This window comes from Lycium ferocissimum, chromosome 5 (genome assembly GCF_029784015.1).
Source record: "Lycium ferocissimum isolate CSIRO_LF1 chromosome 5, AGI_CSIRO_Lferr_CH_V1, whole genome shotgun sequence".
Lineage (NCBI taxonomy): Eukaryota > Viridiplantae > Streptophyta > Magnoliopsida > Solanales > Solanaceae > Lycium > Lycium ferocissimum.
Genome location: NC_081346.1, coordinates 5664161 through 5679868, shown reverse-complemented (window position 1 = coordinate 5679868; position 15708 = coordinate 5664161). Strand labels below are relative to the sequence as shown.

Sequence of the window (15708 nt, the reverse complement as noted above, 5' to 3'; positions counted from 1 at the left end):
CGTGCATGTCAGCATTCTCGTTTTACTCTTGGATCGCTAGTATGGTATGGCTATTTGGACAGAAAAGTCAAATATTTCAGCTAAAAAACTATTACGGCATGCAGAGGGGGGAGAGAGAGTGTGTAGACTATTACTAGATACTCTCTCATTTTATGTGACATTATTTGAATGGAAACAGAGCTTTGAAATTTATGATTTATAGCATGTTATAGACATTTCTATTTCTACTATTAATTATCTCTTTAAGAATAAAAAAAAGATTTTAAAGTTAAATTATTTTTAAAATAGATAAATATCATTCTTTTTCCGACCAAAAGGTAAAATGAGTCGCATGGATTGGAACATATACGTAGAGTATATCACGGTATATATATTAGTTACTACCACTAGTATCTAATATAGTCCAGTACACGAAATTAACTGTGTCCTTACAATAAGGGATAAGGTCAGAGATTTTCCTATGTAATCTTGTCCTCAATCATGAGTATATTTTAACATACCGCATATATATATCTATAATCTACCCCTTCTATTCTTGTATGATATGATGCATGACATGGTGATAAGCCATCCTGTTATTCCTCATTCCTCTCCTATTAGGAACCTAGCTTTAATTACACTCCACCTATTCTTTGAAATCATATTATTATCGACGAGAGCAACCAGGCCAGTTAATTATCCATTATCTTACATTATCTACGTACCAATAACCAAAAGTAGACTTCGAAAAAGACCAACTAATGATTCGCGTAAAATTGTGATTCTACTTGTATAGGCATAGGACTTGCGGAATTTCATATTGCCAAATCACTCACTCACTCACTACAAACATTACGTAATTTAATTTTCAAAACCTGTTAGGCTTGTAATGATAATTGATAGGTGTTGATGACTGATGAGAATTTGGACATTGTGATACTATCCTTCACCAAAACAAAGAAATTAACAGACTAAATCGATATTCTTATACCCGCACAACACCTTCTCTTTTCTACTTTTAGAGCCTGTTTGGTCTAGCGGTGAAAAACTGCTTACTTTGAGAAGTACTTTTCTTAAAAACGCTTTTAAAAAAAATACTTTTCGTGAGAAGTAGTTTGCGTTTGGCTAATTCATTTGAAAGTGCTTATGACGGCTTTTAACAAGCAGATTGTGTTTGGCTAATCTTCTTAAAAAAATGCTTTTGAGTGTCAAATTACGAAAAGAGATAAGATGTTTACCATTAAGATTGTTTTACAAAGAGAAATTATTTTAAATATCTATTATGGAAGACTTCAATTAAATTTTTACTTTTATTTAATTAAAATTTAATAATGCATATTAAAATTTTCAATTAATATAATACATAGATAAATAAAAAAAAATATTAAATATTGATATAATATCAACACGATGATTTAAATATGCTAAAAAACTACAACCAAAACAAAATTCAAAATCATCCCACAAATTAAAATTTAACACAGAGAATTATTGATTAGAAATTAATGAATTAATGAGGGATATACTCGGTAAATATGTATTTATGGCAGGGATATTGTTGTCTTGAAAAAATTAATTTTCTGCTTCTGCTTTTTTCAAGAAGCAGAAATTTTCTGCTTCTCTCCAACCGCAGAAAAACTGCTTCTGCTTCTATATGAAAGCAGTTTTATTAATTAACCAAACACCTCAAATACCCAAAATAAATGCTTTTTCTCGAAAAAAAAAATGCTTTTGGCCTCAAAACTGCTAGGCCAAACAGGCTCTAATCTTTTACTTTTCTTTTAAGAAATAGAGTAGAATTAAAGAAAGAAAGTTATAGAAAGCCTTGTGGACCCCAATCCTGTCAGCTGAAGGCCAAAAAGAGCGCTTACAAAAGGCCCCTGAAAGCCTTCAACTTCCTTCCCCTGCATCTCTCATGGGAGCTTCATATAGACTTATCACTTTATAGGTTTATCACAACCACTTCTATAGACTATAGTCTCTATATTTGCCCATGTCTCGACCACAACAACGATATCGAGGAGTTCGCCAGCGGCATTGGGGATCTTGGGTTTCCGAAATTCGCCATCCTTCATTGTAATTCTTCTTACTCTTTCTCTCTTTGTTACAGTTTATTTGATCAAATCTTTTTATCCTTGTTAGCTCTTTTTTGCTGAATTTAATTACTGTCTTGTTTGGTGTTTATGCAAAAACAGGAAGACAAGGGTATGGCTAGGAACATTTGAGACAGCAGAGGATGCTGCAAGAGCATATGATGAAGCTGCAAGACTCATGTGTGGTCCAACAGCACGCACTAATTTCCCTTACAATGCCACCGAGTCTCAATCATCTACAAGGTTTCTGTCTTCTGCTTTAATAGCTAAACTTCAAAGATGCCACATGACATCTCTCACTATGTCAAAAAAACCTGGAACGACAAAACTTGAAAATAAAGAGAATCAAATATCCCCACAAATTAGGAACAGGGGAAATTTCGACATGGCAGTGGATAAGGGTGAGAGTACTGCACAACAATTCAAGTCACTGGAAGATGAGCATATAGAGCAGATGATTGAGGAATTGCTTGATTATGGATCTATTGAGCTCTCTTCTGTTCTCCAAGAATAAGATTCAATACAAATGCACAAGCATAACTTGCTTAAGTAGCTTCAAATGGAAATCGTTCTGTCTCTCTAACTCACTCTGTCACTCAGTTAGTCGGGAAGGCCATGATTGATGAAGCGTTTGCAATTAAAAAAGCTATCGAGAAAGCGATACATAATGGTCGGAGAATTAATATATATTTTTTCTTATGCGGAAGGTATAGTAGATGTTGTGTAGAAAAAAGTGAAGGCTATTTTGGGATATGAATGTAGCTCGTGAAGATATTTGGAACATGTTCGTCCTTACATTCAGATCTTGTCGTGTTTGTATGTATTCCTAGAACTTTTAATTCTGTTACTCATAATTTGACTAAGTTTACGATTTCTTTGGTGCATGTTATTTTCTTTTTTGGGAAATGATGTTTCCAAGTTTGGAATGTATATGATGACATACAATTCTTTAAGACATATCATGTCCTTAATGAATTAATTAATAGACGACTGTTTTTGTTAGAAAAAAATAACTTCCGTGGACTAATGAATCTATGGCAGGGTTCACTTGCTTTTGACCGGAACTATGGATACACATAAAAAAATATATTCATATAATAAAACGACACATTTCTGAATTAACCTATTATCTCTAGAGATTCCTCCATCAATGTTCATGAATTATCTTGAATCATTGTTTGCATGGTGATGTTCTCGCTCAATAGTCAATCCCAAGGTCCAAGGACTTAATGGAGGAGCCACACACAATTGAACCCCATTCATCGGAAAGTTATACTGTGCAAATAATGTAAGAACAAACTTTTTTAGTACATATATATAATTTTTTAATAGGGCACTATGGAAGAAAAAGAATCTATAAGTGATACCAACTAGTCGAGAAAATGGTTTAGATTTGTTAGAGAACTCTATAATTAATGTATTTTTCACTTTATTTTGTTTAGTATGATGATGATATGAAATGAGCTTAAACGAAGAAGTAAGTGTTCATACAGTCAACTCCAACTTGTTTGAGACTGACACATGCTTATTATTGTATATAGAGTATAAACTTTTGAAGCCCTTTATAATTAGCATAAAAGAAGTACAATTTCAAATCTACAGACGGATTTGTCTTTATTTTTATTTTCTTGTCAGAATTTCTGGATTGTCATTGCAAGGAAGTGTGAATTCGTGAGGAGCGGGTATGAACAGGTTTTCAGACTCGAGACGAACATATTCTCAAAATGTCTCTAACTTGGCAGTGACTTGCATCCTTTTTTTCTACAAAACTCTGAAACTAAGCTGACACGGATTCCTTGGGAAAGCTCCAAACTTTTTGACTATCTCACGCTCGTTTTAACTGCAAAGTTTGGTTCTTTCTTCTTTTCTCCTTGGACTATCTGGACGAGATGTCTATTTGGTGGATCCACAACAACAGATTCCTTGCAGAGGCTTCGGACTATTGTGGAAATTGCGAGTATTACAAATCTTGCCTTCACAATAAGGTCACATGCAGCTCGCAACCATGTTCAATTTTTCGTAGTACAATTCCCATGTCAATTATTAGGGAAGTCATAACGTATTGATGTTGTACTAGGCTACTAGCTCCTTGATGATTTTAAGGTACAATATATTGATACTCAATGAACTTAACGCTTTAGGCATTTTCTAATCTTCTTATACTTCCTTACTTTGCTAATGTTATGAGTGTTAATGCTAAGATAATTAATAATTGGGTTCATTGTCAAACATTTATAACTATATAACAAATTTCTTAACATATATAAAGAGTATGTGCAAAAAAGTTATCGGTTCACGAAAATCGTATACGAGAACTTAGATCTGCTCTCCCGTGTGTTGTGTTCATAACATTAATGAAATGAAAGTTAAAGTACACTTGGTTGCTTTTCTTCATCTTCACAATATAGCACGCGCTCTCTCTCGTCTCTAGCTTAATTAGTTGTAAACATTGAAACTTAGTTTAGCTGTCTATATATATATATATATATATATATATATAAAATATTCCAATTTACTGTTTACTCTTTTCACAAACTAAGTAATTCATCACTCCATAAAAGGACATTTATTATCAAGGGTGGACAAATCGGTTTTTGTTCGCTAAGGGTTTAAATGGGTGTCATAACATTATTCTACAAATTTTTCTTAACAAGAGAGATTGAGTAATTGCTGGTCAATACTCTATTATTTTGAAGAGAAGAGTATATTAATTTGCTATACTAACTTATTATATGCATCCTATTGTGCAATAGGCCTACATACTAAGTGAAAACCAAAAAATATAAAAGAGGAGGCACTAATGTAAAGAATTTGAAACGCAAAGCAAAATTGACTAGATCAAGTTAGTTTTTGCTTTCACATTGGTAAGGGAAGTTAATTTGGTGTACTAAGTTCGGAGAAAGGCCGCAACTTAAGGGAAAAACTTTAATCACCCTACTCTGAAGCATTGATTCTGTGACTCGAACTTTTTCACATAGGTAATAATAAGCTGAATGTGTCACACCCTTAATCCGATAGGGTGTGATGGGCACCCGACCCTTATTTAGGGCCGAGCGAACCCGCTGACTCTCGTAGTACTCATAATCATGCTGGCCCTCAAATCATGACACAAATACATAATGAAAGTTTTTCGAAGAACAATATACTTTTTACCTTTCTCGAATCAAATAAAATCTATAACATATAAAACTTATAATACAATGCGTACTAATACATATATATACATAGCCGCTTACATAACCGATATCTTATACCCACGATATATATATATATAAAGTCTCTAACATATAACATAAAACCATAACATACTACTATATACTATATATATATATATATATAAAATATGGAGCTCGCCAATCCCGCCGGAACATCTTCTCGCTAATATCTTCAGCTACCACCGGGGTGTACTCGCGCGCATGAAACGCAGCCCCCGAAGAAAGGGGGTCAGTACGGAATATGTACTGAGTATGTAAAGCATGAAATACAATAAGCGGGATCGTACTGAAGTAAAGAGTATAGAAAATCATAAGACTTGTCTTTGAAAATATATGTCATGCAATGTATAGAAAACCATATAATCATCGTATAAACATATAGCGTGTCCCGGCCCTCTAGTGAGGGACTCGGTAAGTAAAATCATATCATCATCATGTATGCATGCATACATATATATATATATATATACGTACCGCCCTCTAGTGAGGGACTCGGTGAATAGCGTGTCCCGCCCTTCTAGGGACTCGGTGAGTAGCGTGTCCGTGTCCCGCCCCTTAATCGGGGACTCGGTAGTAGCGTGTCCCGGCCCTTTAATAAGGGACTCGGTAGTAGCGTGTCCCGGCCCTCTAATGAGGGACTCGGTAGTAAAATCATCATATACTTATACATATATATATAATTATATGGCACATGGCCGGTCATGTGCAATCCTTTTTTTCTCTTTTTCTTCTTTTTTTTTTCTTTTTCTTTTTCTCCAATTTTCTAGAAATTTCTAAGGTTGATAAATATGTCTTGCATGATCGGGGACATCTGATAGAATGCCTAATTAATATGATTGAATTTGACCAATATTTGCGATAAGAATTATGACCTCATAAGTATTGAACTATCACTTGGAACAATATCAAATTAGTTGAAATTTGAAATATATAGGTGAATACACATCAGTAATACTGTTATGATATATAAAAGACGGAGGCCTTTGTTTGGTGAGAAATTTAGAAGATTTGAAGAAAAAAATGCAAATTGAAAGGAAATTGGTACAAAGACTGATGACTAATTATGAACAGTGCCTTTTGGGCAAATGCTGTTTGGCTCCCATCCCGTCCCATGTTCAACCATGTTATCCAAAACTTCAAAAGTGGCTGCAACGATGTTCTTGCACATGCTGCTTCCTCTATTTTTTCTCCTTTTGCAGGCACCATGTTCCCCTAACAGGTTTGTTTTCTTTTCCTTTTATGTTACTAACAATTAGGGACACGTCATGACATAACATGGTACAAAGATATTGGAATAGACATGCAGTTTTATGGCTTATTAAGGCTAAAGTGTATAATTAATTAAGAATGTGACGTTCTAAATGATTAGTTTATCTACGTAATAGACACCTGAGAACACGCGCAGAAGTTTTTCTAGAATTTGACTGGGAAGTGTCCAAATAGGAGCACTTTATAATGTGCTCAGATGTTCAATTGGACATTTTGTAGCTCGAGAGACTAAACGAATTGAAATATACTGACAAATTTAAGAGAATGTTGAGAAATTCCACTTAACATTTGTGTGAGCTTTTCGAAAATTTTGATCTCATCAAGAGAGTATAGAGTCTATAAATGTATCATTTTTTTTATGTTGGACTAAGAAGGAAATAATACTATCAAATAAAGTGAAATTGAGGAATTATATTTTAATATATCTCTGGTCTCTTCTCCTATTCCCTTTGATATAATACAAATACACGGATTTATGTTTTATGTGTCGGATAACACGACAATGCAAGATAAATTAAACAAACTTACTCGCACGGGACATTTAGAATAATTACAAGAGATACATCTATTCATGTTAACATTGAGCTGCCATGTCAAAGAGATAGGAGAAAAAAGAAAAAAAGAGATGGCCCTAACTCATCTAAATGATTCCTGGCCACAACAAATTCAAGAAAGATCTAGAAGAAAAGAAACTGCAACAAAATTCTTATCCTATTAACATAAATATTCATATAAGAAAGGTTATTAGCTGATTGGAACCCTTAGCTAGTTTCTCCCCGTAAATCAATTATCCATTTTAAATGCAAAATTGCCTTCAATTTATTTCCATAAAATTGCACATTTTCCCCGTAAATGGGCTGGTCTTTAATTTTTGCTCTTAAATGGACTAGTCTTTAATTTTTATCCTTTAGCAATCAAATTTATGCCTAGTGCGTCATAAGTTCTTTAGAAAGTGAAGACATGTCAGGACATAACTTGTGGATATGATGATCCAAAAATATAAATTTATGGCCTGCGAATTTTGTATTTGTCATGAGGGACATAAATTAAAGACAAGCACGATATGAGGTCAAAACTGCAAATCACCCAATTTCTCAACCTTTTATTCTCTTGTTGGACCTCAGATACCCCAGAATCATAAGATGCTGGGCTGACTATCGCCCAAACCTTGGGCCAAGTTACATTCAGCCCATATTTTCCTCAATCTCCTTTAGTTATCAAGTCCAATTAAAACAAGGAACTCACTCATATGCGGAAAAGCATCTACCGAAACGTGCAAAGTCAGGATAGTACACAAATCTAACTGAGAAAACCCTAGATAGGTCCTGTTATTAATTAATTAATACTCCACTAATTAGGTATGATTGTAAGTTGCAGTCACTCTACGCACTCAATAATACTCTCTTTTTAGGTCGATAAATTTTTAGTATCATTTTTTAATATATTATTCTTCACAATTTTCAGTCATGTACTACTCCCTCCGTCCCAATTCGTTTCAAGTTTGACCAATTTGGGAGTCAAACATTTCTTTTTTTAACTACGATTTTCTCCAACTATTTTCATATATTGTGAATTATTAATTATGCAGATTTATAGTACTTTTTATGTAGTTTTCAAATATGTAAATATTATTATAAAATACTCGAAGAATATATGTTTAAAATTTAATCAAAGAAAAAGCTGTTTGACTATCAAACTAGTCAACCTTCAAATAAATTGGGACGGAGGGAGTGGCATATAAAATAGAACATAACAAATGCTAGAACAAATGTAAACGTAAGGAGAGACGGGGTGTTTATATAATGTTTTGGAGAAAGATTCACTAATCTCTACACTAAATTTAATCGTGTCACTTTTTCACGGAAGATCAGTAAGAAAATAATTGAATTGCATAGGATATTTATAAGCAGGGGCGCAGATCGACTTTTACGCCTTTAAATATTTATCAATGAAGCAAGTTAAAGGTGGATGTAGTTGTTATTTTTTTCAATTTAATTACACGTGTAAGCCAATCGAAGATCACTCTGTTTCAATTTATGTGGCATAGTTCGGATTTTGAGAGTAAAACAGTTTAATTTTGACCATAAATTCGGGCATGAAATCTTTATGTTTTTTGAGATAGCGTAAAAAGTTGTATAAGTCATCATAATTTAACATTCAAAATATTTAAAAGATATATGAGAAAAATTATGTCAAAGAAAGATTAGTTTGAATCTCAATATCCGAATGGTGGCATATAAATTGGAACGGAAGAGTATAATAGGTGCCACATATATAAATTGGGATGGATGGAGTATAATATACTGTAACTCTTTTTGGACATAACTTTTTCGTTTAGGACTCTTCACCGCCAATGCGTCGTTTAGAAGAGTTTTTGACTTCTTTTTGGATAATAATATGCATGGTTCAGTTGATTTTAATTTGGTTTATACTTGATATTTGGTTTTCCAATTCGTATAGGATTTTAATTTTTAGCGTGAATCTATCTAGAAAAAGGATAAGCCAACTATATCTGTTAAGTAAGCCATTATTTCGCATTATTCATCATTTTTAGGGAAGTAGAAAGAAGGTAGCAAAATTGGACAAAGTTTTCGACAAGTATTATTAGTTCTCTTTTTATTTTTTCATTCCTCTTTTCGAAATTTATATTAATGAACCCGTATTAATTATGTTCTAGTTGCTTAGTCTCAAACTTTGTATTTGAAAAAAAAAAAAAAAAAAAATTATCCAGAACCCAATAAGAGTTGTGATTCATCACCAATAAACTAAAAACTCTTGCTCAGCCTATTATCTTTTTTCTCTACTCAAATTGTGAGTAGTAGATCACGTAGATGTAGATGTAGATGTAGATGTAGAGGAGGGTCCGTAAATATTATGTGTACTAATTCGAATAGACTTCAAAAATGAAAAGAAAAAAGTAAAATATGAAAAGTGTATATTAGAAAGAGAGACCAGATGGGAAAGAAGTAACTAATACCACTAATTTTAGTTGGTTTAGAATACTTGGATGGGAGTAAGTTACTACAGCCTAGTAAACTTAGTTGAATTATGGGACTTCTCGTACTATAACAATTCTATAAGTGTACTGCTTCAATCCAAACCTTAATCTAATCTAAAAATCCGCACAACTTGGCACATGTTACTAGAAGTATTATAAAAGGAGAACTAGTCTCACCAGCACAAACTTCCATCAATCTGGCAAGAAATACACAATGGCAATTGTTATATGATCGATGTTTTGTGTGTGTTCGTTGTAGCTGATATAGTGTGTTTAGTTGATAGAGAATAAAAATGGCGGATCAGAAGGGAACCGTCAGCTTGGATGATATCAAGAACCTGGAGAACGTCGATCTCGTACGTAACAGCAGTTTTTTTTTTTTTTTTTTTTTTTGCTGCATTATTCTGTTAATTCTGCACAAGGATATGCACGATGTTAATATTGCATGCACAATATGAATATAGATAGTTTCCTCCTCTGGAATTTTGATTTTTATATTCTTGCTTTTCTGGAGATAAATTTGCTAGTAGGATCGTGTTTTGCGATAGGAAAAGTGGATGTTTTTAGTCAGAATCCCTTTCACCAAAAAATTACAGTGTATATATAATGACAAAATTATGTATGTTGAATCCCCGTGTCTTATTCGTGTATTTGTTCTTATTTTGAATCCCATTAATGAAAATCCGAACTCGAGCCACTGCTCCACGCCACTATACATGTGTCATGTGTGTATATATTATGTTGGTGTAATTACTAATTAAGAACAGATCTTGTTGCCTGGAAAAGTTTCTAACATTCAGAAATTCTTCATGTTCCTTTGAATTTATGATATTTCAATTTGAATAAGGCTAAGTAGTTTGTGTATGGACAGCTTTTATCAGATAGAGAAGTTTGATATATTTCATGAAATCTAGAGCTTTTTGTGCTTATAATTTTTGTGATATACAGGAAACAATAGCAGTGGATGATGTATTTAGGATATTGGTAAGTTCCAAGGAGGGCTTGGCACAAGCGGAAGCAGAGAGAAGGCTGCAAGTCTTTGGCCCAAACAAACTTGAGGAGAAAAAGGCAAACTTTCTTATCCACTGCTTTTTATTTCCTCTTTTGCTCTATGGTGATTAGAATTTGGACACCTAATTTTTCGAATCGCCATAATGAAACAGGAAAACAAGATCTTAAAATTCTTGGGTTTCATGTGGAATCCCTTGTCATGGGTCATGGAAGTTGCAGCTATCATTGCTATTTTATTGGCAAATGGAGAGGTTAGTTCTCCATCTAAAAACAATTGACGCACAATCCTTACTATGTACACATATCTAATAGTAGTGTCATTTTGTTCGGCCAAGCTTTTGGGAAGTCAAAAGTACTAATTTTGGAGAGTTTGGATGTTTAACCACGCTTTTAGGAAATAAATAAGTGTTTGTTGGTAGTAGCATAAGCTCTTTTACATAAACTGAAAAAGAAGTTTTTCCTCAGAAGCACTTCTGGAACAGACCAAGTAATGCTGAATATTAGCAGAAGTACACAAATTACTACTCTCCAAAAGTACTTTTTCGAAAAACAGATCGGGGAAGCTTGGCCAAACAGGCTATTAATCTGTTTCTATCAGCGAGCTTAACTGTTTGCAACGATCAAATGCAGGGTAGGCCTCCAGATTGGCAAGATTTCCTTGGAATTCTGATATTGCTTGTCATCAACTCCACCGTCAGCTTCATCGAAGAAAACAATGCAGGCAACGCTGCAGCAGCCTTGATGGCAGGCCTTGCACCCAAGACAAAGGTAAATTATCACTAACAAAGAAAAAAAGTAAAAACCCCTACAATTCCATTATAGTAAAGCTATTTCCCTTGTTTTTGGTTCTTATTATCCAAATTTGTTTCCTCAAAAGGTATTGAGAAATGGTAGCTGGATGGAGATGGATGCAGCAATGCTAGTACCAGGGGATGTGATAAGTATTAAGTTGGGTGATATCATACCAGCTGATGCTCGTCTCCTTGATGGAGATCCCCTCAAGATTGATCAATCTGCTCTCACGGGTGAGTCATTACCTGTGACAAAGCACCCGGGCGAGGGAGTGTACTCCGGTTCCACTTGTAAACAAGGTGAAATTGAGGCTGTTGTCATTGCAACTGGAATCAGCACCTTTTTTGGAAAAGCTGCACATCTTGTTGATAGTACAAATAATGTTGGCCACTTCCAGAAGGTAAATTTGACATTATCTCTACACTGGATTGAAAAGTTGGATTTCATGTTAAGTGCTCAACAAACCATGTTTTCAGAAAGACCAATAAAATTTGTCCTGCTTATTCTTGAACTGTTATTAAAATGACTGAATAGATCGGGACCCTCCCTGAACTTGGCGACTTTTATTCAGTGTATACTTCAACTTTATTCAGTGTATACTTCAACTTTACTTGATAAGATTATTAGAACTGTATAAGATTTTCACTATTTCTTTATCTGCCTTCCAGCTGATTTAAATGATTTTGACAGGTGTTGACAGCAATCGGGAACTTCTGCATATGCTCCATTCTAGTTGGAATCGTCATAGAAATACTGGTGATGTACCCAATTCAGCACAGAAAGTACAGAGATGGAATTGATAATCTTCTTGTTCTTCTCATTGGAGGAATTCCAATAGCCATGCCTACTGTATTATCAGTCACTATGGCAATTGGATCCCACAAGTTGTCACAACAAGGTGCCATCACAAAGAGGATGACTGCTATAGAAGAGATGGCTGGAATGGATGTCCTTTGTAGTGACAAGACAGGAACTCTTACACTAAACAAGCTTGAAGTAGACAAAAATTTAATCGAGGTTTGTGAATTAACACGACGTTCTAGTATTTGAAGCGATAAGACAAAGTGTAAGCTAACTAGATTGTCTTCTTGGGGAGGTGGTGCAGGTCTTTGCAAAGGATATTGACCAAGATACTGTTATTCTTCTTGGGGCCAGAGCTTCAAGGGTCGAAAACCAGGATGCAATTGATGCTTGCATCGTCGGAATGCTGGCAGATGCCAAAGAGGTACTAATTAAAAGTAGTATCAATTCAAATTCGTAATTGAACACTTCAGTTACCTTCGCAAAATAATGTTGTTTTACCAATTAATTTCACGTGTTTTCCGTGCTTGAGGCAAATCTATTCCTGAATTTATGATAGGCATCATTAGCAACTTTATCATTAGAAAAGTGCATCAAATTACTTGTACCTGATTTTTTTATTTATGTTTTCTCTCTAGGCTAGAGCTGGAATCCAAGAAGTGCATTTCCTGCCTTTCAACCCTGTCGATAAGCGAACAGCTATTACTTACATAGATTCCAATGGAAACTGGCATAGGGTTAGCAAAGGTGCACCTGAACAGGTAAGCAATAACACTTGATACTTCTCTGTCTATAACTGAGCTGGTTGTTTGCTTGATCATTTATACTCTTTTACCAGATCGTTGATCTTTGTGGCCTAAACGAGGATGTAAGGAAGAGAGTTCACTCCATCATTGACAAGTTTGCTGAGCGTGGTCTTCGGTCTCTTGCAGTGGCTCAACAGGTAAAATTTAATGTAGCAAAGTCTGTAATATTGGTTTTTTTTTTTTTTTTTTTTTTGCATCAAACTGAAGCCAGTGACTATGTTCTTTCTAAACACAGACAGTACCAGAGAAGACAAAGGAAAGTCCAGGAGGGCCTTGGGTCTTTGTAGGGCTCTTGCCTCTTTTTGACCCTCCAAGGCATGATAGTGCAGAGACAATTAGGCGTGCCCTTGTCCTTGGTGTCAATGTAAAAATGATAACTGGTGATCAGCTTGCCATAGCCAAGGAGACTGGTCGTAGGCTTGGAATGGGAACAAACATGTATCCTTCCTCCTCCCTCCTGGGGCAACACAAGGATGAAAATACTGCTAATCTTCCTGTGGAGGAACTCATTGAAACGGCTGATGGCTTTGCTGGTGTCTTTCCAGGTAACTAACTACTTCCGTCCTCTTTTCCCATATATATTTTAGTTTTTCTTTTTCATTTTTGGCACGTCAGCTGAAATTAATTACAAGCACTAGCCAAGATATACAAAACCTATACACTGATTTTGTATATTATATGTATGTATATTTGTGTATATGATTTGTATATTTATACAATCTACAAAACCTATACTATTATTTTGAGTGGTCCAAAAATGTAATTATCCCTATATTTTACTGTTAGTAAGCCATCCTCCTGATTTTTATTACGTAACAATCTTTGTACTAATTTTTATTTGTGCAATATTGTTCGAACTGTGTAGAGCACAAATATGAGATCGTGAAGAAGCTCCAAGAAAGAAAGCACATTTGTGGTATGACAGGAGATGGTGTAAATGACGCCCCTGCTCTGAAGAAAGCAGATATAGGCATAGCTGTGGCTGACGCTACTGATGCTGCCCGTAGTGCATCTGACATAGTTCTCACCGAGCCAGGATTAAGTGTGATAGTGAGTGCTGTCTTGACGAGCCGAGCCATATTCCAGAGGATGAAGAATTATACCATTTATGCTGTTTCTATAACCATCCGAATCGTGCTAGGCTTCATGCTCATTGCACTAATCTGGAAGTTTGATTTCTCACCTTTCATGGTTCTTATCATTGCCATTCTCAATGATGGAACCATCATGACCATATCTAAAGACAAGGTGAAGCCTTCACCCATGCCTGACTCATGGAAACTGAGAGAAATCTTTGCTACTGGCATAGTTCTTGGCACTTACCTAGCCGTGATGACTGTTATCTTCTTTTGGGCTGCCCACCAGTCAAATTTCTTCAGTGTAAGTAATTTGTGCACTACTACATTAACAAACAAAATAACTGAAATGTTAGTACTATTCGCTTACTTTGGTAAAAATGCCCTCCTTCAACTTTGGGTGCTGTATTTGCAGGATAAGTTTGGTGTAAGATCGATTAGAGACAATGTACACGAGCTCAATGCGGCTCTGTATCTTCAAGTCAGCATCGTTAGTCAGGCGCTCATTTTTGTAACTAGGTCAAGGAGTTGGTCTTACGTGGAACGACCTGGTCTTCTTCTGCTAGCTGCTTTTGCTATAGCACAGCTAGTAAGTTGGTTAGATTCCAGTACCCGATTGGCAGTTAACACCAATTGTAGTTTCCTTCAACTCTAATTATTATTTGTTATATCTTTCAGGTTGCCACCTTAATTGCAGTATATGCAAATTGGGGTTTTGCTAGGATCCATGGTATTGGTTGGGGTTGGGCTGGTATTATTTGGCTTTACAGTATTATTTTCTACATACCTCTGGATTTTTTAAAATTCGCAATCAGATACATTTTGAGTGGCAGGGCCTGGAATAATATGATTGAGAACAAGGTACTTCTCATCAACATTCATGTCAAAATAAAAAATCCACCTAACATGTTATGACTTATGGCACTCTCCTCCTTTTTCACACCATGCAGGTTGCTTTCACGAGCAAGAAGGATTATGGTAAGGGAGAAAGAGAGGCACAATGGGCATTGGCTCAACGCACATTGCACGGACTTCACCCTCCTGATTCTGCACAGATGTATGACAACAAAAGCTATAAGGAATTGTCTGACATAGCTGAACAGGCCAAGCGTCGTGCTGAAGTTGCCAGGTACTTCTGATTGATATATCCATGTTGCAGTCTGCAGGGGTCATTTTTCATCTGCTTAACGGTTTTCTGATTTCGATTCTTATGCATTTGTTTATAGGCTAAGAGAGCTTCATACACTTAAGGGGCATGTGGAATCAGTGGTGAAGCTCAAGGGACTTGACATTGAGACAATGCAGCAACATTACACAGTTTAGTACAGCAACAGTGATGGAAAAAGTTGGCAAGTTCCACTAGTTCAAAATAAAGAGCTAGAAATAAGAATTAGATAACTGTTTCTAGGTTCCCTCTTTCCCTTCCTTTCGTTTTTTATGATATATGCTGGGAATAATCCAGCAAAGAAGGTCGGAAAGCAGAGGTCTCGTAAGAGAGCTAGACAGTTTTGCTTTTAGCTTGTACTAGCATGCTCTACTAGTTTTAACTATTTTAATGGTGGTATTTAGCCAGTTTTACAAATTGCAGCATTTCAGTTCATTGTATTTGTTTCCCACATATCCTTACTGTTAATGATCCATTTTTCTCATACCACTAGGACAGAATCC

The 15708-nt window shown here is 35.3% G+C and overlaps 3 protein-coding genes across 5 annotated transcripts in view; 2 read left to right on the top strand and 1 right to left on the bottom strand.

Annotated features, from left to right (window-relative positions):
• Positions 1-15708, bottom strand: part of LOC132055617 (uncharacterized) — a 92620-nt gene that overhangs the window by 24521 nt on the left and 52391 nt on the right. The gene's annotated exons all lie outside the window — the stretch shown is intronic.
• On the top strand, positions 1847-2956 carry LOC132058126 (ethylene-responsive transcription factor ERF003-like). Its single transcript, XM_059450690.1, has 2 exons — positions 1847-2055; positions 2175-2956. The coding sequence occupies exons 1-2, from the start codon at positions 1973-1975 to the stop codon at positions 2584-2586; spliced, it is 495 nt and encodes a 164-aa protein (XP_059306673.1). The 5' UTR covers positions 1847-1972; the 3' UTR covers positions 2587-2956.
• On the top strand, positions 9560-15622 carry LOC132055612 (plasma membrane ATPase 4-like). 2 transcript variants are annotated; one of them, XM_059447529.1, is made up of 15 exons: positions 9598-9910; positions 10503-10622; positions 10718-10816; positions 11196-11333; positions 11443-11757; positions 12048-12374; positions 12463-12582; positions 12797-12919; positions 12997-13101; positions 13200-13509; positions 13830-14344; positions 14456-14629; positions 14719-14901; positions 14991-15169; positions 15267-15622. In XM_059447529.1, exons 1-15 carry the CDS (start codon positions 9848-9850, stop codon positions 15361-15363), a joined length of 2868 nt encoding a protein of 955 aa, XP_059303512.1. In that variant the 5' UTR covers positions 9598-9847; the 3' UTR covers positions 15364-15622. The 2 variants fall into 2 exon arrangements, with proteins under 2 accessions (XP_059303511.1, XP_059303512.1); XM_059447528.1 differs by having other exon boundaries at positions 9560-9910; positions 13830-14629.

Coding starts and splice junctions, on each gene's coding strand:
- LOC132058126 (XM_059450690.1), top strand. CDS start 1,973: ATGTCTCGACCACAACAACGATATCGAGGAGTTCGCCAGCGGCATTGG. Junction 2,056..2,174: donor GAAATTCGCCATCCTTCATT/GTAATTCTTCTT, acceptor ATGCAAAAACAG/GAAGACAAGGGTATGGCTAG.
- LOC132055612 (XM_059447528.1), top strand. CDS start 9,848: ATGGCGGATCAGAAGGGAACCGTCAGCTTGGATGATATCAAGAACCTG. Junction 12,920..12,996: donor GCAAAGGTGCACCTGAACAG/GTAAGCAATAAC, acceptor CTCTTTTACCAG/ATCGTTGATCTTTGTGGCCT. Junction 15,170..15,266: donor CGTCGTGCTGAAGTTGCCAG/GTACTTCTGATT, acceptor ATTTGTTTATAG/GCTAAGAGAGCTTCATACAC.